Here is a 25,254-nt window from a genome sequence, read left to right as displayed (position 1 = left end):
ATAGCCAAGCCCGGCCAAGCCCAGCCAAAACTAGTCAAAAGCCAAAATGGCGGTTGGAGCGCGTTGCCTACTTCAGCCCAGGCGGGTTCGGGGTGCTAAGTTGCGACGTATCATGCGGGAACGTTTTCACAGCTACGACGTAACAGCGGGGTTCCTTATACATTGAATCCTATGGAAGCTATGCCGGGACCGGATGAAAACGACGTAGCAGCCGGGAAAACGCAGCAGTGAGGAACGTAACAGCGGGGTTCTACTGTATCTGTCACTGGCAGCTAAGCGTGCCCATCTCTGTTTCTGTACCCTCAAAGTGGTCATGGCTGCGTTATTGCCGCAAACTTGGCGATAGTAACGATATTGTTCGTTACTGATATGGATGAAACTGTTTCAATGCGTGTAATGTACTCACGAGAAGAGAAAAGAAAAATCACGTTCGGTGCATTCGGCTTGCTCTGCCGGCTGCCATTTTTGTTTTGGTGTCTCGCACTGGGCTTCTTCGATTTTCCATTTCTGGCTACCTGTGGGCTGCCAGAGCCAGCCAGAGCGTCTTCGTTGTTCTCAGGTTGCTCCGCCCACCGCACCACGCACTTCCTCTGGGTGTTCGTTTTGCTCGAGCTGGACGGTTATGGATACCCACGGGCTGCCAGAACCTGCCAGGACGATTTTGGTCTGGCTGAAGTTATATGGCTAGCAGATGACTAAAAGAGGCGATAGGCACTGGCCACCATCTTTGCGGGGTCTTCACGGATTGCAACGCGGGTGCTTGAGGACTTAAATTTACCTTGCCCAGCCAACTGTCTACGGTCATCTTCGGATTTCCTTAATTCTAGCGTTATCTTTTTAGGTGCTAACGCACCGTTCCGCATTGCGAAGCGGTGTGATACGAGCAGTGGTGAACCGTTTGAAGCTTTTGTGTGTGTATGTATGTGTGTTCCGAAGGCTTCTTCGCGGCGGTGATGAGCGCGCAGTGCCCTCATGTGTGCATGTTATCTGCATCATGTTTGACGCAAGTTGTGGACGCTCATTCACACATATTGCAGTACATTCACGGATCGTCTTTCTTTGGTGGTGTTCCTTTTCACATATCTCGCATACGTATGTGGAGATATCTCCTTTTTCTGCAGTTAGCGAAGGCATTGCAGCTAGCCCGTGTTCGCTCCGTCTCTCTGTCGTATGCTTGAGTGGCAGCTGCAGGCCGTTGATGTACTGGTTGAGAATGCACTGCTTGAGTAATAAGCACACGTACATCAGACACACATACATTGGCTTATTGCTATTATGATCGCGGCCAAGGTTGTTTTTCGTGTGAAACATTTCGCTGGTCAAAGGCGGCATGCATTTTCATGCGCCAGCCGCGCCTCCAGCTCCTTAGGGTCAAAATGAGAAGCACCATCAGCCATGACAAACTTTCTAAAATTGAAGCCCAAGCAGGTCGGCAGGAAATTTTATGCATATAAGACGTACCTGATATCCTGCTTTTTCATGTCTTGTGAAGTGACGACACAACGCCAACTCATGAATGTCGCCGGTGGGCGACGTGATCGCTGCGAGCAGGGATCCTCGAGCTATCACTCTCGAGCATACAATAATTTACGCACGATTTCATGTCTTGTCACCGGACGCGTCGGAGGCTATCTGTTGCGCTGCACAAGGTGAGGTTGGCCCAGTGCGCAAAAGAGTCGCGCAAAAGTGACCATATCCCTGAATACAACTATATATTTTCAAGCTGGCAACCCACAAATGGGCCAACTACGCCGAGCGCGCGCCAGCTTTGCCGGGCACTGCCATGCTGGTAGCATTTTTACATTCAGCCAACTGTCCCGGCGTTTGATTTTGCAAACTTCGGGCAGGTTTGGGTTGTCTTAAGATCTCAGCCCACGTGACTTCCTATCGGGACTAGAACTACCTGGCTGCCATCTGGCTGCCAGAACTCCGAAAATCAAAGAAGCCCACTGTTACAGCGGCAGCCGCCGATTTGTTGACCTGTTGTCAGCCCGCAGTAAACGTGGGATTAAAAAAAGTTTCTTTTCGCGGGAAATTTAACCCGCGTAATGATCGCACCCCTGAATTTGTGTCAATTTTTTTGACAATAAAGTGCTATCATTATGCGAGTAAATATTGTAGTTATGAAGGCATTCGACCAACACATTGTTATTTACAGTGGTCACCACAAGAATAAAGGCTTTAAAGGCACAAAGTGTTCCGGCATTGCTGGCATGCACATAGGATTTCTGGTCGTGACTATGGCAATGTGGACTCCGCCGCTTCGTTTCGGTTGTACGTTGGCGGTATTCTTGCTTTGCAGCGCTCTCTGAGCTCTGAGAGTTGTCCAAATTAGCCAATGTGCAGCCAAATACGTTCAAATTAACGACAGTTTGATTGCATTAAATAATGCATATGCCTGGCGGGACCACAGCACAAGTCCAAATTATCCGATTTTTTCAAATTACAGAGGGAATTCAACATACACTTTTAGCTTTGGTAAACTTCTCTTGTAAACAATTAAAGCATTGGCATTACTAACTGCAAAAGGTTGAACTTACGTAATCTGTTTGTAATGTTATGAGACCATTTTATTTGAAGTTTAGATATTTTTGAGTTTTTGAACTGTTTGATATGTTTCATGTTAATTCTGTATGTATGTTGCATGTACGAATTCCCATATTTGTTGCTTTGTGTGCATTTACACATTGCACACAGTTTTCATTTACTGCACTCCATGTATGCTCTTACTGTATGTACTGTATAGATATGGTGCATTCACAAATACCAGACTCATTTTTTTTTGCTATGTCTTTGAAAGCCAATTTTGTCTGACATAGGTCTTGTTGCTGTTTGTCTTGCATGGGGTACCTAAATTTCTGTAATGTGGAAGAACTTCCACTTTCCCTTGGGCCTCCCTTTATTCTCTATGGAAATGAAATTGAAAGTGAATTTGAAAAAAACCAAATACCAAGACTCACCGAGAAGCCGCTCCTTGCCACTACGGCGAGGTGGGGGAAATGCCGAAATGTCACCCGTGGGAAACATGGCAACATCCAGTTTCCCACGGAAAATGGGTTCCCTGCCCAGTGGCCAGCGCTTGACGAGCAGGCGCGCATCTGCATCAGGCTTGTAGAAGCCGTGGTAGGAGTCCTCGCTGATCTGATCTTCTTGGTAGACAAGCCGTGAGCTCGGTACGAAGCTCATGAGAGAGGGTGATGCGTCATTTGCTGGCATGTAGCGTGAGCTCTCATCAAAGCTCTGATCTGTGCTTGCGGCACTGTGGCTGTTGGCAGTAGCCGCATCTTCAACGGGGGGTTCGGCAAGCTCCAAGCTGTCAGAAGAAATGGCTGGCAGTTAGTGCAGTGAAGGAGGCAGTACAGGCGACTACAGCCACCATTTTTCAAATCAAAATTGAAAGAGCCTATACTTCGGCATGTTGGTAATCCACAATAACAACTTTTTTAGCGCACAAAAGAGAACATATGACTCGAAGGAAAAATGCAAACACAGCGCGTCATTCCTTTCAGTCCTACATTCCTTCTTGTGCTCTAAAGAAATGTTACAAAATTATCAGTTTTAAAGACTCCAATTTGCACAGTGGGCTATATAGACGAGTGGCAGTTTAGTGGTCGGTTCTAGATCAATAAAATAATAATAATAATAAGTTGTGGAGTTTAACATCCCAAAACTGCACAGTTGAGACACAGCGGCCACCACTGTGTCTGGGCACAGCATTAATTATGACCACTAGAGGTTCTTTAGCACGCACAAAGTGCACGATACACAAACATTTTTACATTCAGCTCCCACTAGAATGTGGCCACTGTGGTCGGGAATTGAGCCCATGACCTCAGTAACACAATGACACGGCCACAGAATTTTCTTTATCTAACCCCAATGGAAGTATGAGAAACGGTCAAGTTACTGATATATTTATTTATTCAGACACTGCAGGTACTCGCAGGCATTACACAAAAGGGAGGAGGACGGGGGGGGGGAGGGGGGTGACATCAAGAAACACAGAATTCCTATTGTAGATGCTGCAGTGTTTTAGGTGTGTGAGGTATTTAAGAACACAATGACTATTTTGAGAGAGGTGACCATACTTCTGATGCAATTATATGTGTTTAGACAAAATTCTGCAGCTTGTTTCTTTTCTGTTCTCAAAACCTGTTTGGTAGAACCACCTTCTGCCTGGAAAACTGACTGAATGTGACCTTTAATATGGCTGCACACTTATACTGATGTGAAGTATGATGCCCACTGCAGCCACCAGTCACCAGGATGAGGACAATGAAGTGGGCATCTTACTTAGCGCCAGAAAAGTGTCATGGAGTCAATGAACAAGCTTGCAGAATGGTGGTCTTCCTTGAATAATAGCCGACACTCGGAGAGTGCACGCACAAATGCCCACTTCATCATCCTCACTCTAACAACCAGCAGCTCCAGTGGGCATCTTACTTTGCATCATCGAGTAGTGCATGTACATGTAGATGCCGACTACTTGTCCTGCAATAGAAGCCTTCAATAAGTTTTTATTACAACAACAATTAGTATGCAAACACTTCAGCTGCAGTTGTGCTGTTAGCACCATGTGTGCATGTGACCGGCAATCATGAATGCTTGTTCTTCAAGACTGGCAGTTAGCCACTAGAATGTGAATGAGTGCACTGATCTAGGTCGATTACTCACAGGGGACGTTGAACATGAGAAGTTACAGAAGAATAAAAATGAGGTGGATCACATACAACGGGCATTGCCAGATCATGACAGACAGCTCTGCTGCTGGCCTTGAAAAGAAAAGTGTGCACTCACTGCATTCTACCGGCACTGACACACGAGGCAGAAACTTGGACGTTAACAATGACCATGCAATGAGCGATCAAACAAAAGTGTTAGAGAGAGCAAACGGGGGTAGCCAATATTATAGTTGACATTAGGAGAAAAATATGAAGGTGAGCAGGCCATATAATGCGTATGGCAGATAATGGGTAGTCTATTAGAGCTACAGAATGCTGTCAAGGGGATGAGAAGTGTAGTCGAGGACAGCAGAGAATTAGGTGTTGTGATGAAATGTGTAAATATTGTTACGACGCAACCAAGAGGGGTGACAGTCAGAAGATGATGATTTGATGTGTAGAGGGGGAATCGGTGTCAACAGCCATCTTGTTTAGGCATCGTTGTCTCTCTTGCAAATATTGTAGATGCACCATTACACACAGATATGTGAGTTCTGCAACATAACAAATTGGTGGAGATGCGGGGTACCCACGAAAAACAACGGAGCTCCGCAGTGGTCGTCACCTCGAACTGGACAACATGACAGATGAAACGGGACCGACATGGCGCAGCCCACATCAACGCTACAACCCCAACGGTTGTGCTGGCTCAGCCTCGGAATCCAGGAACGTTCTGCGGCACCGACCACCTCCACCTGGAAGACTGGATCGCCACGTATGAGCACGTAACTGCCCACAACTAATGGGATCCGACAATTATCTTGGATAACTTGGTATTCTACCTACAAGGCACGGCAAAGGTGTGGTATGACAAACACGAGGAAGAGCTTAATGACTGGGACACATGCAAACAGAAGCTGAGGGACTGGATCAGCCATTTAGCTGGGTGGAAGAGCACCACTAAGAAGGAACTAGCGACCCGCGCCCAGATGTTGACACAATCATACGTCTCTTACATCCAGGACATGGCTCTGTGCCGTAAGGCTGACAACATTATGGCTGAGTCAGACAAGGTTGGTTATGTGCTGAAGGGGATCGCTGACGATGCTTTCAACCTGCTCAGGTGCAAAAATTGTGAAACAGTACAGGAGATAATATAAGAGTCAATGCTTTAAGCAGGCCAAGAGCCGCTGCATTGCAATGCCGTTCGCACGTCTGCCTAACACAGCTGCGACAGACCAGGAGTGCAGCGATCATCATAATCAGATGACCTGACATGGATAATGTGGCGAGAACTTGAAGCCATGGCTCCTGCAGTCCTTTTTTCTTGCCGCAGTGAGCCGAACAACTTGCCTACAGCACCATTTGTGCAGGTAATAGTCTGCAAAGAACTCGCTAATCTCGGAGTTTATTTTGCATGTGCCGTTTCCGCTTCACGGCTGTCTCGTTCTTCAGATGCATCGACTGGCCTGTGGTACCCTGCACGCTACCGAAATCGAGCCAAGTGGCGAACCGCAGACAATCAGCCAAACTGTTTTGCCTGCCAACGTATTGGTCATGTTGCTTGCCATTGTACAACCATACTGCCTCTTCCCTTCTGCGACCGCCATTGCCCAGTTATCGCTCCGAAAAGAGCAAGCATCATTACCAACCTCCATTGACGCCACAATAGCCAAACAATGACACTCGTGCTCCTTGGAACAGTCCCTCGTCATTCCGATGACACCAGTCCCGTTCGCCACCAGCTCGTCGACCATTGTCGCTATTGCCACAGGCTCGTCGCCCACCGTCCCCAATGCAGCCCCGACGCCACTCTCCGGAAAACTTAGCTATGCAGCTCCCGGAAGTGACACTGCATTTACGACTCAACCGCAAAGCCCTCTAATCACTTTGCTGACCAAACAGAACTTGATGGACGTTTTAGTCGATGCCATAAACAATGTAAATTCATCTTTATATTTGACTTCTGCGACTTAACAATATGCAGGCACAACTTTGAATCAGCTAACACATGACAGGGTTAATTGGAGATCACTGGAGAGGCTTTCATCCCGCAGTGAACACAAAGATAGTCTGATGATTACGATGATGTGCATGTGTGTGCAGGTGCACGCTGTTCAAGCCACTGGTAGTCCGTTAAAGCAGCAGAAGAGACTACAGAACCAGAGTTTTGTGTAGACCAGAGAGAGTGCTCTACCCTCAAAGCACACAACATGCTATGTTGGAACTTGTCACAGGATCCGCAAAAAGGCTGTCAAGTGCACTCCAATATGTCTGAACATCACAGCACCCACACACCTTGTAGCATTTACCAATGGAGCTAACTGAAATCAGTAACTGGAGAACACCTTGTCTTGTCAGGAAATATATTCATATTAGAAACGCATACAGAATGACAACCAAAATGGTATTTTTTCATGTTTTTTAATCGCTGGGTGCAAAATATTTAGAAAAGATTTGGCTATTTGCACATAACCAACAATCGCCGTTACTGTGGCTTGTGCAGGTAGACTGTTGGCAGACTGCCATTTTGAATCACAAAAACACCAAGTTTAGCGGGAAATTTAGCAGAGCATTTAGTGGGTGGTTGCATGCATCCTACCAAAGGCTGTAGGTGCGCGTTTGAAGGCTCCCCCTACAGGGGATGCTCATGACGCCCCACCTGGTGGCAGGTTCGCTGTCCTCCTGCTTGGCGGCAGTGGCCACACGGCGCTCACACATGTTGCGCAGGCTGAGAGTACCGAGAGACCGCAGTCGCTTCAGCACGTCCTCGGTGTTGAGTGAGAACGTGTTGGAAAGGGCACATGGCTTGTTGGGGCACAGCAGCGCCAGACGCACCGAGGGCCACGCATCACCAAACACGGTTGCATAGAATTCATCAAAGTGGCGCAGTGCACGATACGTGCCCAAAGTCTCAGGGTGGGGCCTTGCCTGCGAGTGTGACACCGAGGCTGCTTCATTAAATGGCGCTGGTGTTCTTCCTTTCAAGTATAGGTATACCTTTAAAGTCAAGAGGACATTACAGCGAACTATAGTTACAATAATGTCATTTCCAACATGAATATACCTTTGTTATATTCACAAACGTATGAAGCCAAGGAAAGCCTAAGTGTATCGAACAAATTATGGGTTCAGTCCCCATTGGTGACAAGCTTTATTATTGTCCACTTTCATTTCTCGTTATTTTATCACTTCCACAATTAAATTACAAATAGTTCCCTCTAGGCATTCCCTTAGCTTCGTATGGTTGTGGCTAAAAAAAATTACTTCTTCTCGTTTCATTATATTTGACATTCACTACAAGCAGACGTTCCTCACACAATGATATCAGTGAGAAACATTTTAGATTTACTTCGCTATGCCTGATACTTTGTTATTAGCTGTCATGAAGAGGTATTACTTTACAGAGAGCCTGTGATTATAGGCAGCAGAAGCTTGACGTGGACACAGGAGCAAACCATTCTAAGCACTTCTTAGTTCCTGTGTTCTGGTTAAGTTCACACTGCCTGTAACAACGAAATAATACCATCTAGTCTGAACACAGTTTGTTTAATTACCAAGACAGTGGGTACGTGCTTGCCATAAAAGTAAACTAAAAGTAAGGTAAAAACTGAAAAGTGATGCGGTATTGAAAAACTTTATGTCTTATTTGGCAGTGATGGAAGTGGTAAAGCAATTCCTTTGCCTTCAGTAAAGATGAACCTCACAGCAGATTGTGCGACAGAAAGGAAAGGTGGCACTTTGATGGGATAATCCACTTGAGATGACGAACACAATGATTGTAAAATGAATTGATACGGAAGGATTTCACTGTGGAAGAAAATATCCTGGAATAACAGAAAAACTATTATGTTTATATTGCCAAGTCTAGGACACCAAGAGAAAACTTATAGTGTAATATGACACTTGAAGTTTGAGCAGTTTCAAGAAAAACAGTGATTAGCTTTCTTTGTATCCTGAGATGTTAATGTGTTTTTGGGAGGATGCCACGGGGCTGCAATACATTCTAACTTGGCAAGAATTAGTGTTTTGCATAAGAGTTAAAAGGCTTGGTGAAAGTTTCAGCACAGGTATCCTAGTGTACAATTAGCACTGTTGGCAATTTAGGTTGTACCTGTATGCCCTGATACATCAATGGTTACTTGAACTCCCGAGCGAAGCATATTTTTTCGCAGCATGCGCTAGTTTAACTTTATTAACCCTTTCAGACGCTGTGTACACAATTGTGTACAGCAAGATAGTTCATCAACAGCAAAAGCTCTGATGAAAGTATGGTATGGCATGGTAAAACCTTATTCTGGTCCTTCAGAAAGTGCATAAAATGTGTTGCATACGTTTTGAAACACTTATTAGAACTGTGCTGCAATTTTGAATAATGTGCAGAATGTTTTAGCAAAATAAGTGGGAACCTAGATGGTTGGGCGTTTTTACTCGTCAGTATGCTGTATGCAGCGGGTTCACTTCTTTCATTGTTTTTCACAATGCCATGACCAGGCCCGATTTTCAAGTGGCTGGATAAGTGTCTCAAAATATTTTACGTTCTGATATTTGACGTCCCTGTAACGAGTTTTCGCATGGAGTCGGAATTCTGTAAACATGACAAAACTCAATAAGCAATTGACAATTCTTAATCTTTTCTGCGGCTGTACATTTTCTATAATTCGGAAGGTGCAGGAGGTGTGGTGAAAACAAGTTTTCAATCAATGGGATAAAGTGGCGTCTGAAAGGGTTAATAAATTAACGTGAATATGTAGGAGAATGTGAAAGGTGCAGACAGTCACGATTTTACATTTCCTTGGAGTAGGTGTCACTAGCGATGTGTTAACTGGTAAGCTAGGGCGCAATTGGAGATTGTTGTTCAGAATGCGCATTCAGTTTCACACGATTTGCCGTGCTGGCATCGTCAGCTGCAAGGAGCAGCCACGTTTTTGGCGACGCCAAAATGATGACATGCCTCTGTCAATCATTTTCAAACTGAACACTTCCTCTGCTAGCAGCAGAACGCAACGAGAGGTGATCTGTTCGAGCTATCACACACTCACTATGAGACTGGCTTCGTGTAGCAACGTCTGGTATATTGGATTGGATACAAATGGCGGCTGTGGCTACAGAATGGCACATTTAGAACCAATCCATAGTCTAATTCAAGAAAAAAAAATTAAATTATGGGGTTTTAAGTGCCAAAACCACTTTCTGATTATGAGGCACGCCGTAGTGGGGGACTCCGGAAATTTCAACCACCTGGGGTTCTTTAACGTGCACCTAAATCTAAGTACACGGGTGTTTTCGCATTTCGCCCCCATCGAAATGCGGCCGCCGTGGCCGGGATTCCATCCCGCGACCTCGTGCTCAGCAGCCTAACACCATAGCCACTGAGCAACCACGGCGGGTTCTAATTCAAGAAAATAGCAGTTGCAATGGGAGCTTCCATTTTTACGTTGTTGTTGCTCGAGGAGAAAGCAGAGCGGTTGGAGGTGCGAAATCCGTTTGAAGAGATGACACGAAGCGAGTTGTGGCGTTGTTTTCGTTTCTCAAAACAAACAGTGCATTGAACAGCTAACTTTGGCGTGCCGAGACCCGGGGGCTCAGTCCAACATTGCAGTGCGACGACATGTTGTTGTTGCTTCTTGAAAGGTGAGCCACTGTTCCAGTCTCATTTTTTTGCTGTGTGTGACACTACCTAGCAGCCCCACAAAAAAACTAATAGTAATAAATTGTAGCAGCCATACATATTACTATTTGAGAACCTGTCTAAGCTTGAGAACAAAAAATACATTTTTTTCATACGAAGGTTTTATTCATTAGAAGCTGAGAAACATTTTATTTCGCAGTATATAGTCACGTAATGTGCTGGTTCGGTTTGTTGTTCAGATCGGTTTGTCGTTCACGGTTCGCCATTCGGAGGGGTTGCGCTGTCCATAAGAGTAAGAAGGGCGCGGTGGGGCCAAGCGTGGAGAGAGAGGTTCCGAGCATACGGAACGAATGGAGTGTAGGCCGACGGACAACTCTTGACGGACGACGGCCTGGATCACGGAGATCGTCACCGGAGAATGATCAGGTGACGGGAATGAAGGGGCAGCCGGTTGTGCCGCTTCAACCTCACGACGAATGATGCGGGCCAAGTTGTCACATCGCGACGGCTGGTGGATGAGGCCCTCACAGGATGACGTAGCAATATTGTCCCCAAGCAGATGACAAATGAGGCACGTAAACTTCTGGAAAGTCCACCGCTGGCCTATTGGCTAGTCACTACCTTCCGTTCGCACAAATTTTGTGGACCGCCTTCTTCGCGTCGTTGCAGCGACCGAACACATTCTATATTGAACAAAGATCACCGATTCCCCCTTCCCCCAATACTATTAAGATCATATTGAAGAAGATAATAATGTTTACTGTTTCATTTCAGAAAGGATGACACTGTCTTCAGTGAACAACACCAGGAAGGAGGGGTTGTATGTGAGGTTATTAATAGATAAATATATAAACACATATTATTATTAAATATATCATTAAATATAATAACAATATAAATAAAAAACAGCAGACAACAATGACAAAATGTTGGGGATCAGCATATTTAACTGTGTAGGCAAGTGAATAACAATCATTCACCACTAAATGTTTAGCACAACTAGTCACAAAGCAATCAGGCCATTTTAAGATGTTAGTGTCCACATTTAGTGAGATCATTCTGAAGAACAGCAACTAATTAGGGATGCTTTTGCAAAATCAAGAAATATGCATTCAACTATAACCCATTCTCTATGGCTGAAATGAAACTGTGAGTGGAAGCCAAGTTGCTAACACCCTGCAAATACCATGCCAAAAGCGCTACAACCTGAGGTAAGATCTAGAGATACTATGCGAACATGTTAATTTGCATAGAATACTTGCTTGGAGGTTGATCTCTGTTGCCATAGTTACAGGCAGGATAATCACAGCATTTCAACGACGTTGATTAGGTTTAACATGTATTTAACCCTTTCACTACCAAGTTTTTCTGCTTTTCTCCTCACTCACTAACGGTAAAAACAAGCTTTCAAAAACCTCGAGCTGACTGGCTGCCTCTGTGATGCCATTGCAGATTCCTGAAGAAGATGAGTCGAAAGCATGCTCTTAAGGCTTGGAATTCTTTCTTCTTCCAGCAGAAATTTGTTGGGTTTCCTTTTCTTGCTCAGACTCTTAGGCTGCAGGGGCTCTTCCTCGCTGTGTCGCTCAACAAGCCATTTAGCTGAGCTGCTTCCTCACTGTCACTTTCATCTGAGTCTGAATTCATCAACAGTTTCTGAATTTCTTTGTCCATCAAAGTGCAGATGCACATGGCATGCTGACTCACCATGGCTGCGCTGTTGAGATGAAGACAAAGCGACACGGATGGATGTGGATGTAGAAACATGCGCTCCATCTGTTGTCTAAAATTTAACCTACAAGTTCTATGTGTTTATGTGACCAGATGTTGTGACATGGCCCCGAGATTTTTTTTGCACGAGTTGTCTCGGGAGTAGCAGGGAGCAAGTTAAAGAAAGGGAACAAGAGACAACTCTGGAGCAGCTGTGAAAGGGTTATGAAAAACAGAGGCAAAACAGAAACTGCAGGAAACTTCTCCACTTTGGGTTGTAGTAATAGCCTACCTAGCATTCCTATTTTGAATTGACCCTAATAAGCTGGTTAGGTTGTGATGATATCACCAAATTGGAGAGGCAACTCGAGCTGCCAGCATACAAATGTCTGGAAAAGTAACTTGCGAATGTTAGAGGGTGGTTTCGCCATAAGTCTATATATATTTGTTTATTTATTTGTTCACTTATTTGAATACCTTCAAGGCCCAAGGGCGTTAGTATGTAGGTTACGGCGTAAGTTGTACCATATGCTGTAGCAGTTTACAACAAATAGGGAATAGTGAGATTGGCTGGTAATTCTCTGGTAAATATCCGTGGCCTTTTTTGAATATAGGCACTACTATCGCAAACTTCCAATCTGCGGGGGATTATACAGTGATACTATTGTACTGCTTGGGGAATTGTATAGAATTTTCCTGAATGATAAAATAATGAACACCTAGTTTCGAGTTGATGGTATTGAAATTTTGTAGTGGCATGACAGCGCTGTATCGATTTCTACATGCGAAAGCAACGGAGTTTCGTGGCAACTACGTTATTGAGCGCAGTGCGATTTAGTGGTAGAAATTTGTACTGGTCATATATCCTCAGATAGGACCATAAATTTCATTGCTGCTTCATTCAAAGTTTCTTTCTAGTTTCCCGTATCCTCGGCGCCTAACACAATGTTTCGAAACGCCCGTCTCGATGACTATTGAAAGAGTAACTTATATTAAAACGTGCAGCTTGAAATTATACGCAGCAAATAACTATCGAATGCCACGGGCTTTAATGACCGTGTGACAAAGGTTTCAACGTTTATTTTATTTTTAGGAGCTCGAGCCTGTATTTCAATAGCGCAGAAATACCTAACGTTACAATCGGCCTGTCTTTTTCCTGCTCCAACCCCCACTTGCAACAATCAAGCCACAGCTGTCACAGCTGGTGTCTGACTTCTAGTAGCAGAGTGGTTTGACTTACTCAATCAAAGGCATTTTAATCTCACACAGGTACACTGCCCACATGCGAATGCCCCGGTGACTAACTTTAGAGAGCCGAGCTGTGAGGGTTGGAGTGCCGGCGCAAAGAACAAACAACACGTGTTTGATAACCACGAGAGCTTGATAAAATTGCGAAGAAGCGTGTCTTACCTTACTGGCGTAATGACGCCAGCTACTGTTCGGAAAACGACGGAAATGCACGAGAACGCGAGCAGCCGCTCGACATGTCATAGGATCCATGTTGGTTTACCGGTGTCAATGTCGCTAGCACGACCTACTGGAACTCCAGACCTGCACAGATATCTTGCGCCCACTTTCGTTCAACCGACGGCCGTAGGTGGCGCTTTTATAACCTGTTCGTATGGAAGAAAGTAAATCAGCTGGGAGAGTGTTCAGGTATCTGTACAGGAAAAACATTGATTCACAGTGGACGAAAAGAACTAGGAAGCTTACCAGCAAGTATGCGGCCTGTAGGGTGGACAAAACACAGCCACGGCCGCTCAATGGAAACACACTTGGTGCGGCCCGTCGCGTCGAGCCGGTTTTACTGGGCGAGGGCGTGATGCGAGAGTTTAGTTTCCGCCGTCGGGGCGCCACTGCTCCGGGACGCTTTGCAGGAGGAAGAGCGCCCGAGCGCCGCAGAGCCAGTGGGTCTCACGCGTCGCAGCGGGTTTCTTTATGATATACGACTGCCCTACTGCATCTGCGCGCGTGTGTGATCGTGTACGGTGTGAACAGACGTTAGCAAAGACGGTGCCATGCCGCGCAACTGCTGTGTGCCGCTGTGCAGCACCAACGCAAGGAAAGATCCGACGATACGATATTATGAATTTCCGTGCCATCCTCAACGGCGGGCAGCATGGTTGAAGAACATGGTTCGCCATGTTTGGCGAAAACAGCCGTTAAACTTCCCATTCAGGATGGTGAAACTTGTCTTGCCACCTGCCATCTCATCTGCAGCCAGTGAGCTCTCGAGTGAGCTAGTAGCTGATAGAGTTAGCACCAATTGCGTATACCTGGCCGGCTATGTTGCACGTGCATGTGAGGAAAAGGTGCAGTTGTTCTACAAGTTTAAAAAATTGGATTAGGCATGCATTCTTTTGTCCTTTGTTTAAGCGACTAATTCACACACACACACACACACACACACACACACACATATATATATATATATATATATATATATATATATATATATATATATATATATATATATATATGTGTGTGTGTGTGTGTGTGTGTGTGTGTGTGTGTGTGTGTGTGTGTGTGTGTGTGTGTGTGTTGAGATATGTCTGTGGCCGATTTCATTACGAATATATTAGATTATGTTCTTTTAGTACCGTTTTTCACGCTAAATTTCTATGCTCGTCTTCAAGCGGCTTGTAATTCCTGCAAACTCCCTTTTCAAGCAGCGAGCCCAGCTGAAGCAATTTATAGATTGATCCGCAACGTTGATGATGGATGGCTAAGGTACCCAACAATAGAAGCAGTTGGCCTGTGTAAGCTGTGTCACCAAGGTCATGAAGTGCTCAGACGTGAGACGAACAAGCAGGCTATGCAACGCCTTGATGTCAGCGCTACTTCGTCATTTCACACAATTTCCGGCGCTGACTTGTGAAAAAGAGGATCGCAACCACGCTGAGGACCTCTGCAGAGTATTTTTGAGCAAGCTCATAAGACCATTGTTGACGAACTGGGCTAGCAGCCTGAATTCGACAGTGGAAAAAAATTTGCTTACACATAAACCTCTCTTGAGGAAAGTTCTGTGCTTGTAACGCTTTCAGATTCTGTGTACATGAACTTTGAAATGAAAAGAAAAACTGGACTCGACCTACTGACTTCTGGCTTTATTGTTTTCTTTCCGACCATTGATGTAGGCTAGTAGTGCCCATTTGCAAAATATTTCCCGCATATACCCGTGAACCGGCTGAACTATAATGCAGTACATTTCTGCATGTCCAGAAACGTAAAACAGCGTTAATCATCGGCTCTAATTGTGGACCAGACTGATCAGAGTTCGGACTTCTTAAAACGAGCATTTTTATGCTAACCAACTAATTATATGCAACAAGTTAATATAGCGGATAACCGGCTTCGTGTGTGTCGAACGCTCGAAGAAGCGCACCTAACATAGGTGACTTCCGACACAAACTGTCGCTGACAACTGCAGCGATGCTGACGTACTGCTATCAGTAGCAAGTCGCCAGTTGCCATTACCATTCATATTTTGTGGAACACCGCTACACAGCTCTTTATCGGAACAAATCAAGCGCTGACCGCGCGGCCGCGGCGGGCGGCGCACAGCTCTCCCCCGCAACTGTCCCGGAGCAGTGGCGCTGCGGCGGTGGCGATGGGAACTAGGCGCGTCACGCCTCTCTTGGCCGACGCGACAGGCCGCACCAAGTGCGTTCCATTGAGCGGCCGCGACACAGCAACAAGGAAGGTGAAGCGGAAAGTCAGGGAGGCTGAATTAATCTCATGGGTGGCGGCAATGAAAAAGAAACCTGCCATGAGTAACTACTTAAGAGGAAAAAACGAAATGAGGAAAGAAACAACTAAAGTTAACTCAAAGGGAAGCTCATTACTTTTCGAAGCGAGATCGGGATGCCTTAGAACACGCACCTATAAAGCGAGATATAAGAAGGAAGAAGAAGCTTGCTGCGGTAAAGCTAGGGAAACTACGGAGCATGTTTTATTAGAATGTGAAGACGTCTACCCAGAGGTCGATTTAGGCACCACTGGCCTTTTTGAAGCCCTTGGGTTCATAGGGAGCAGTCGTAAAGCAAGCATGTCCGCAATAGACATTAGTAAGAGGCGACTGGAGGATTGGTGGAAGAAAAGTAGGGAGACGACAAAAGACGGAGACGTACAGAGGCACAGTTCGCAATAGGGAATCAGAAAATTTGAGCGTGGTAGTTCAGAGTGTTTTTTTTTTCTTTTTTTCATTGTTTAACCCAGGTAGGATATTAGGCAGTATAGTAGCAAGAGCTTGGTGGCGCAACCCACCGCCCCGTTCCAAAGGGGACGCTCATAATATCCAGCCATCATCCTATCCATCCATCCATCGTCGGGAAGGCTAGGAGCCGAGATCGGCTGGCGCCTGGCAGGTCAGGCAGTAGCTTTTTTAGGGGGTCCACTGCGCCTCAGGGCGTAGGGGTAGGTAGAAACAGTGTAGAAAGTGCAACAATAGAGGCTGACGCCAATAAAATGGCCACTAGGAGGTCCAGGAAGAAAACTACAAAGAAATTTAACACCAGGATCAGGTACATAAACATGCAAGGCGGTAGAAAGAGAGCGAGGTGGTTAGAAATAGAACAGCAGTTAAAGGACGAAGAAGTAGGTGTATACGCGCTATGCGAAACAGATCTCAGGGATCTAGAAGACCCACCGTTTATTGAAGGCTACGTCTGGGAAGGGAGCAATAGACAACAACGGAGAGGAAGGGAGGAGGAGTAGGTATGCTGATACATCAAGGAACAAATTGGAAAAGAATAAAGTTAACTTGAAAAGAACATGTCTGGGTATCAGGTACAATCGCCGGTAAAGAGATATGTATAGGAGTAGTTTATTTAGGGACAGGGGCCAACTGCAGGCAAGAGAACAAAGATCTAGTGAAGTGTCTCGATGACGATATCAAGCAGTTTGGAGAAGGTGCCGATATTTGTCTGCTGGGTGACATGAATGGCCACATCGAGGATCTGGATGGATACACAGATTGTAATGGGAAGTTGGTGCTAGACTTCTGTGAGCGACACAACCCAGTTATAGTAAATAGAGAAACTAAGTGTGATGGACAAATCACGTGGGAGTCCCGTAACAGACAAACGACCATTGACTACTGTTTAATGTCGCAGGGGTTGTATAGCAAGCTCGCAATAATGGAAATAGACGAAGAGGTGAAGTACAGCCTCGGAAGTGATCATAAGCGTATTAGTCTACAGTTGGGAGCCCTGCTCAAAAGAGAAATGCAGGGAAGTCAAAAAGAGCACGCAAAATTAAATGACGAACAAATAGCGCAAATAGCGGCCGGCATAGAGGAAGCAATAGAGAAACATCCCAAGGAAAGGTGGGAATATAATCAGCTAGAACTACTCATTAGTACAAAAATAAAAGAAGTAAAAGGAGTAAACTGCTGGAGAAGAAAGAGGAAGCCACGAAGTTGCTGGAATAAAGAAATTAGAGAGGCCATCGAACAACGACCGTTGGCGTCTCGGGAACACAAAGAAGCAAAGAGGGCGCAGTTATCTGAAGAGGAAATAGGCCAGAAATGGAAATATTATCGACAAAAGAAAGAACAAGTGCAGGTGCTCGTCCAGGCTAAAATAAAGCAGTGCTCTGATCGCTGGCTGACTAAAGTTCGCGATGCAACTAAGAAAGGGGGGTCAAGAAAATTCTGGAACCATATAAGCTGGCTGGGTAAAGCTAATCACAGAAAACAGGAACAGATTCACGATGCCGAAGGAAATTGTTTAGAGGGAGATGACGCTGTGAACTACATCGGTTCAGTTATTGCAGAGTCATTTAGGAAGGACGATAGGGTAAACGCCTCAAATGAGGGAGCAACACAGGATAGCGTAATAGAAAAGAGCTTAGAACTGAGCAGTCTTAACTGGAAACGTGCATATGTTCCAAAATGCACGTCCGCGGGTATAGACAAAATTCCAATCAAGTTAATTAATGAACTTGGCCCAAGAAGCAAGGAAACGCTGATAAAAGCATTGGAGGCAGTCATAACAAATAAGCAAATTCCGCACAGCTGGAAACGGAGTAAAATGAATTTGATTTATAAAGGAAAAGGTGATAAGAAGAACATAAAATCCTTCCGACCAATTACGATAACATCAGTTATATACAGGCTGGCGATGCAGGCGGTGAAATTAAAAATGCAGTCATGGGTAGAAAGTAATAGAATACTCGGAGAACTTCAGAACGGGTTGAGGAGTGGTAGGCGCTTGGATGGTAGCCTGTTCGTGCTTACCCAGTGCATAGAAATAGCTAAGACGGAAAATAGACCTCTGTATTTAGCCTTCCTGGACATAAGCGGTGCATATGACAACGTGGATAGGGAACTCCTGTGGAACATATTAAAAGATGAAGGTATTGGTCATGAAGGAATTGATTTTCTACAGGAAATATATAGAGAAAATAATGTTGAAATAACATGGGAAGGAATTAAAAGTACGACAACTGTCGAGGTTCACAAAAGATTAAGGCAAGGTTGTCCTCTATCACCGCTGCTGTTCATGCTTTATATGATAAGCATGGAAAGAAGGTTACAACGAAGCAATCTATGGTATAATCTGTCGTACAGATTAGGCGAAAAGGTTGTTGAGCAACGACTACCGGGTTTAATGTATGCGGACGATATTGTAATGTTAGCAGATAGCCAGGAAGATCTGCAAACTCTGGTTAAATACTGTGGAGACGAAGGAGACAGTTTAGGTTTCAGCTTTAATGCAGCCAAGTCCGGTGGGGTGTTTTTCAACGATACCAGTGACCAGGAGCTTACAATACAAGGCCATGAAATACCCCGAGTGGCCGAATACAAATATCTCGGGTATGGATAAACAAAGGGCGGATGTACACGGAAAAGCACGAACAGTCTCTCATAGCAAAAGGGCGAAGAGATGCCGGGATAATGAAACATAGGGCATTGTGGGGGTACAACAGGTATGAGGTGCTGAGAGGTATTTGGAAGGGAGTAATGGTGCCGGGGCTTACTTTCGGGAATGCGGTCCTGTGCTTAAGGGCAGAGGTTCAGTGGAGACTAGAAGTAAATCAGAGAGCTGTGGGAAGATTAGCACTAGGTGCCCACGGGAAAACCACAAACGAAGCAGTACAGGTGGACATGGGCTGGGCATCGTTCGAATCACGGGAAGCTCAGATTAAAGTCCTATACGAAAAACACCTGAGGAAATTGGACGATAACAGGTGGGCAGCTAAGGTATTTAAGTACCTATACAGAAAGAGCGTTGACTCACAATGGCGGAAAAGAACTAGGAAGCTAACCAGCAAGTATACCAGACACGAGGACGAAGAAAGACAGAGCATTAAACGACAGGTTAAAAATGTGGAAGGTGAAAATTGGATAAATTCAATGGAAAAGAAGCATAGTGTGGAACTATATCGATACTGGAAAGAGTACATCAGGAAGGAAGCGTTTTATGATAACTCAAGAGGCAGTGCCCTACTCTTTGAAGCTAGATCAGGATGTCTTAGAACGCGGAGCTATAAAAAGAAATTTAACGAAGAAGACACATGTACTGTGTGTGGTAAATATGTAGAAACAATGGAACACCTCATACTAAAATGTGATGGTATCAAGCCCGATGTCGATGCGGCCACAGTCACCCTTCCTGAGGCCCTAGGGTTCAGAGATAATAATAGTCATGTAAATAGATATGCAGTGGAAACTAGCAAAAGGCGATTGGAGGATTGGTGGCACAAAAGCAGAGACGTGACATAAGGTTAAAAGGGTAGGAAGACGTATTTAAAGAAAATCGAGAAATTCAATAACACACAACACAGATAAAAATAAAAGGCAAAATAAAAATCTGAGCATGGTGGCAGCTGCCATCGCCCCGTTTCAAAGGGGACGCTCCTACCTTCCATCCATCCATCCATCCATCCATCCGTCTGCTACGCGGTGGGCGGCTGTGCGGCGTTGTAATTAGTACGGCAGCTGTTGTGTTGTGACGAACTGCTTGTCTAGTTGATGATTTTTGCTTACAGTGACAGTGATGTCACAAGGCTTTGATCAGTCACTTGGCTCCAAAAGTTGATTGCCCGAACCTAAAAAGTGTCGGAGCGTGTAGTCCGCTGCTCTCTAAAATAGCGTTAAATGGCCGCTCTTATTGTCTTTTTCAAGCAGATTATTATAGATCACATTTTGTATAGAGTTCGCAACGCACACAATAGTTTAATTGTACACGTTGTAAAATTCGCTTCTGCGCTCTTTAGAAACTTGAAACCACCGTAATGTTCGACGACAGAACGATTATTACCACTCATTTTAACTCTTAAAAGTTGTCCGTGAATGCGTCGTGAGTTCAAAAAGTGAATTACGCACACAGCTTCACTGCGTACGTATCTTAAGCACCACCGTTATGCTGCCGCCGTACCACGCAGAAAAGCTAGCTTTACAGTTTGAAAAGAGTTCCGTGACACGATTTAAAGGGACACTAAAGGTTACTATTAAGTCAACGTGGACTGTTGAAATACCATCCCAGAAACCTCGAAACGCTTGTTTCGTGCCAAGGAGAGACTTATTTTAAGAGAAAATGCGTTCTGAAGCGTCCGCGTACCTCTAGCGCAGTTCAAATCGCCCGCCCTCCGATCGAGGAGAACTGACATCATGGTCTCATAGTGACGTTGCGCCATCGGTGAGTAGAACGGCGTCCGCAGACGGCGCTACGGCTTTTCTGCGCAAAACGCGAACGCGCGGCCAGAAACAGAGCCAAGACAGAGCCGACAGCAGAGCGAAAGCGGGAGTATGGTGGCTAGCGGAAGGAGAAACGAATTACGTCCCACGTTACGTCCCACGGCACACGGAGAGTCCGTTTTCGTTAAACTATAGGCTGCAGCGAGCTCGCAGCGTGGTCGGCGTGGTCTATGAGAAGCGACGAGCCTTTTCGCACTCGCAACAGGGCATAAAAATGTGCGAATCGACGCAAAACTCGGCCTAGAAACGTGCTTCGCCACAGCCAGGGCTCAATACGACCCAAGCTGGCACGACCCAGATGTCGTTTCCCGCACCGCCACCAGGCGCCGCTACTATACCTCACACTCCAGCGCAAGACGCCCATAAGCTGGTACTTCATTCTATGACGCTAACTTCGACGCTCGTCGCAATGGACCCTGACACCGACAGATTGGCTCGCGATGGTGGGCTGAACTTCAGCGATTTGAGCACCGACGAGCGCGACCTGCTTCTGAGGGCTCGCACTGCCGGCTTCGTTGCGTACTACGACGGCGGCCTCGACACCGGCTCTCCGGAGCGGGAAAGCAACGAGGGCTTCCCACGACATCACATGGACGTGGCATTCTCGCTGCTTGTTCCAAATGAAAGTTTCGCGAGCAGAACCCTCACAGCACGACGCGATAGCGAAACTACTGAAACTCCAAAGCGTGCGCGGCGCAGAGTCGAGCGAAAACGAAACCTTTCGAACACCCATATTACTGAAGGGTAACGTCAAAATGTTATTTTTTCCTAGAATCGAATAGACGTAGACAAGTAGCATTTTTTCCGGCTTATAATCGAATGAAATGATATTTTTAATACGAGTAGTTGAGTATTAGTAACACAAATTATGAGGAGACCTTTCGTCATCGGGCTAGTACCGGAATGTCGCTGGGGGGTCTCAAATCGTGTCATGCATTTACCTCAATTTCTCGGTTACTAAAGCTCTGTTCGCGATTATATTGACGCCTTAGACGTTCTAGAACATTGCTCTACCACTTTAACTTGAGTTTCTGGTAACCTTTAGTGTCCCTTTAAGGCCTGCAGGGCAGCACGTTTTAAAGCACTGGGATCGCTTAATTTTTTGCAAGCTTTCTACTGAGCTAGACATCCAACGATAATAAAAACAAGATATGCTCGCCTTGCCTTGAAACAGAATCGATCAACCTATTGCACATATCGGGCGGAGGACTTAGTCGTGAATACTTTTACTATACTTTTACCAGATCATCCGCCTTTCACTACGGCACACAGCAGTAAATCCTAACGTGATCTACGACATAAGGCTGTCAATAATAAACTAAAAAAAAGCTAGATTATCCTATGAATCTTGTTAAACAATTTTTCCAGTCTCTTACGGAGGCTGGGAAAGGGAAATTTATGCCGTTGATCTAGCATTGCAGCTGCCACCTATGCTCGTTACATTTCTTGCACCGCTCCTCCTCCTCTAGTTTCACCATTCAAACGCTAAGCATTCGCAAATATGTTTTCTTTTGTATATTTGTGAATATATTCATTTACCGTCCATAGAAGCGCTTTGTGCCTGCCGAAATGGCAAGACAAGCGCTGAACAGATCGTAGAAGCAGACGAGAGCGAACAGGTTATAACTAGCGCCACTCTGCTCGTACGTTCTTTCCCTAGCGGCAAAAGGGGCGAACTAGACCAGGCGTGCTGGAGGAGGGAGATCTGTGCAGGTCTGGAGTTCAGTAGGTCGTGGTCGCTAGAAGGGCCTTCGTTTTGTTGATTTCGAATATATAATAGTTTTAACCATAGAGTTTCTCACTATAACTATGGTTTTAACCAAACCGACGTACAATATTTATTTGACATATTATAAGAAGCCAACAAACACTGACACCAAGAACAACATAGCGGAAGTTACTTGTGCCTAATAAATAAAATAAAGAAACAATTTGACTGGTGTGGTCACGACCTACTGTATGAAATTACAGTAGGTCGTGGGTGTGGTAATAGAGTTTCCTACAATACTTACTAGAGGGAACTCTGGCGCTGCAGTCGTTGTACTGCTACCGCTGAATTACTGTGGAGACGAAGGAGACAGTCTAGCCATGTCTAGGTTTCAGTTTTAGTGCAACCAAGTCCGGTGGGATGTTTTTCAACGATACAACTGATCAGGAGTTTACAATATAAGGCCATGAAATACCCCAAGTGGCCGAATACAAATATCTCGGGGCATGGATAAACAAAGAGCAGAGGTACAGGGAAAAGCAAGAACAGTCTCTCATAGCAAGGAGTTCCAATCGGTTGGCCGAAGTGAACGGACGTGTCGTCGGCGCGCTCCGCAACCACAGAGACTACGCGACCTTCACCGACCGTCCTTGACCGCCCTTGCCCGGGCCGCTTTCGCCGGGAGTCATATGGGAAGCGGCTTTCGATCTCGCCGTTTCCCACCGACCGCCTTTTCTTCCCGGGACTTTGTTACCGCTCCCCGCGCCTCTACAGCTCTGAAGCAGTTCCAACGCGGCTGCCCCTGCCGGGGCCATAGCTGCCTTGGCGTGTTTTCTACACCATGAACCAAGAGCGCCAAGCGACCAGCTCTTCCGAGGCCCATGTTCTAAACGACCGTGCAAAGCGCCTTCGGCCAATTCACCGCTCTGTTTCGATGGAGCATTTATCTACCGCAACGTCATTTTCCAACGAGCAGAAGACGCAATCGGCGACGGAGAACGCCGCCGCGCGTTCCTCAACAACAACGAAGACGCCCGAGGTGGATACCGCGGGAGTGGCCGCCCATCCCATCGTCGCCAATTTTCCCTCCCAACAGCGAGAGGTGGACACTCCGACCGGGGAAAGGATGGAGGAAGATGCTGCCACGAACATTTACGACGACAAAACTGACGACGACACAGGTGGCTGCTGGAAGACAGTCATACATAAGCGACGCATCCGTCAAACGCGCGCTAAGACGCAACCCTCCGAGAACATCTTGGGCATTCCGGACGCCTCCCAGCCTACCGTACGCAAGCGCATTCGGAATCAGAACCTCCCTCAACTTCCTTTGCGCGATGAAAAGATAATTCTGCGGCCTCACGGAGGACTTTGTCTCGATAAGTGGACGCGCTCAGAACTCGCCAGTGCCCTATGAGTGCAGCCGGCTTGACCACCGAGGATCGTCAGGACATCATATTCCGACTGCGACCTCAGCAGAACTTGGCAATCATCAGCACACCCCAGTCACACGTAGCCGACGCATTGTACAAGGTGAGGGAGCTGAACCTTGGTCAGCGGGTCTATCCCATCACAACATATTTTGCGGTCCCAGACAACTCATGCAAGGGAATTGTTCCTGGCCTTTTGCCCGGTACATCGTCTTAATTCCAAGCTAGTGGATGAGCTTGTGGCTCCTGGAACTCAAATACTTCAAGCACGAATGATGAGTCAAACCAGCGTTGCGTTGGTAACATTTGAAGGACTTAAAGTGTCTCACTACGTGCGTTTCTATGGTGCAGAACTCCGCTGCTACCCCCATCGACCCCGCCAAATGGTCTGCAAGATTTGTCACAAGCTCGGCCATTGGGCTGATTACTGTCCTACGCCGCACGTGGTCATTTGCGCGACGTGCGGGACTGACACCCCACACCCGTGCACCCCACACTGCAGATCCTGTGACGGGACCCACCCTACAGCGGATCCAAGCTGCCCGCGGCGTGCTAGGCAGAGACTGAACAAAGCTTGGGTGCGGAAAGCTCTCGACAAAGAGCAGTGTGAACTCCAACCCTCCAGCGACCCGACCACTACCTCAGATACGACGGAGACCCGAACGTCGCGCGCCCCAACAAAGGAGACCAGACAAGACCGGTCGGAGACCCGTTCGAGATACCGTCGCAAGTTCCGGACCCGCTCGAAGTCTCGGTCCCGATCCCGCGAGGCATCGGTGCGCCTCCCAGAGAAGCGCCCTCCTTCCCCACCTTCCCAACAACCCTACAAGAAGGCCCTGCAGACCAACGCCCCAGCCAGGGTGACTATGGTCCCTTCAAGGGTGCAGCGGACCCCGGAGAAGAAAAAAGCAATGGAGGCGCCTCGGGAGGTAGGTCGGGCGCAGGGGCCCCCACAGCTCGCTCCGCCCCGTAAATCTCTCCCTACCCCTTCCCCTATTACGAATTCGTTACCAAATCCCGATCCTCTAATAGAAATAGCCCGCCTACGCCGTGACATGGAGGCGCGCTGTGAGCGCCTGCAAAAACAAATGGACGCGCTGGTGGCAGACATGAGCACTAGTATGCAGGCGGCTCTGGACAGGATAGAACGCCAAATGGAGGCCATTCAAATAGGGATTACGGAGCAAGTGAAATCATGTATAGAATGCACTTTCGCACGCATGCAAGTTCCTGAGCTTAGCGGTAACAACGAAAGCGCGCTTTCAAACCTCTTTCCTCCCTTGGCAACTTTCCTTTTTACCCCCTACGCAACAAAGAGCTGTGGGACGATGCCCTCCGCGACGGACCTCCCGAGGCCCTCCGAGCAGTGATACAACGGGCTCGAAACATCGCCGGAATCATCTTAGGGACTGTTG

General features: G+C 46.4%; 1 protein-coding gene across 4 annotated transcripts in view; it reads right to left on the bottom strand.

Annotated features, from left to right (window-relative positions):
• The window catches only part of l(2)10685 (5-methylcytosine rRNA methyltransferase l(2)10685), a 60,921-nt gene extending 47,356 nt beyond the window's left edge, over positions 1–13,565 (bottom strand). For 3 of the 4 annotated variants that reach the window (XM_075694892.1, XM_075694891.1, XM_075694893.1), the window contains exons 1-3: positions 13,411–13,565; positions 7,324–7,592; positions 2,961–3,313 (exon numbers count right to left, since the gene is read on the bottom strand). In XM_075694892.1, the coding sequence (XP_075551007.1) occupies positions 2,961–3,313; positions 7,324–7,592; positions 13,411–13,500 (712 nt within the window). In that variant the 5' untranslated portion in view covers positions 13,501–13,565. Of the gene's footprint in view, positions 1–2,960; positions 3,314–5,254; positions 5,409–7,323; positions 7,593–13,410 lie in introns of those variants that run through there. The other variant, XM_075694894.1, reaches the window with a different exon arrangement.
• Positions 13,566–25,254: the final 11,689 nt, after the last annotated feature.

This window comes from Dermacentor variabilis, chromosome 6, assembly GCF_050947875.1.
Source record: "Dermacentor variabilis isolate Ectoservices chromosome 6, ASM5094787v1, whole genome shotgun sequence".
NCBI classification, from domain to species: Eukaryota; Metazoa; Arthropoda; class Arachnida; order Ixodida; family Ixodidae; genus Dermacentor; species Dermacentor variabilis.
This window is presented reverse-complemented; position numbering and strand designations above follow the sequence as displayed.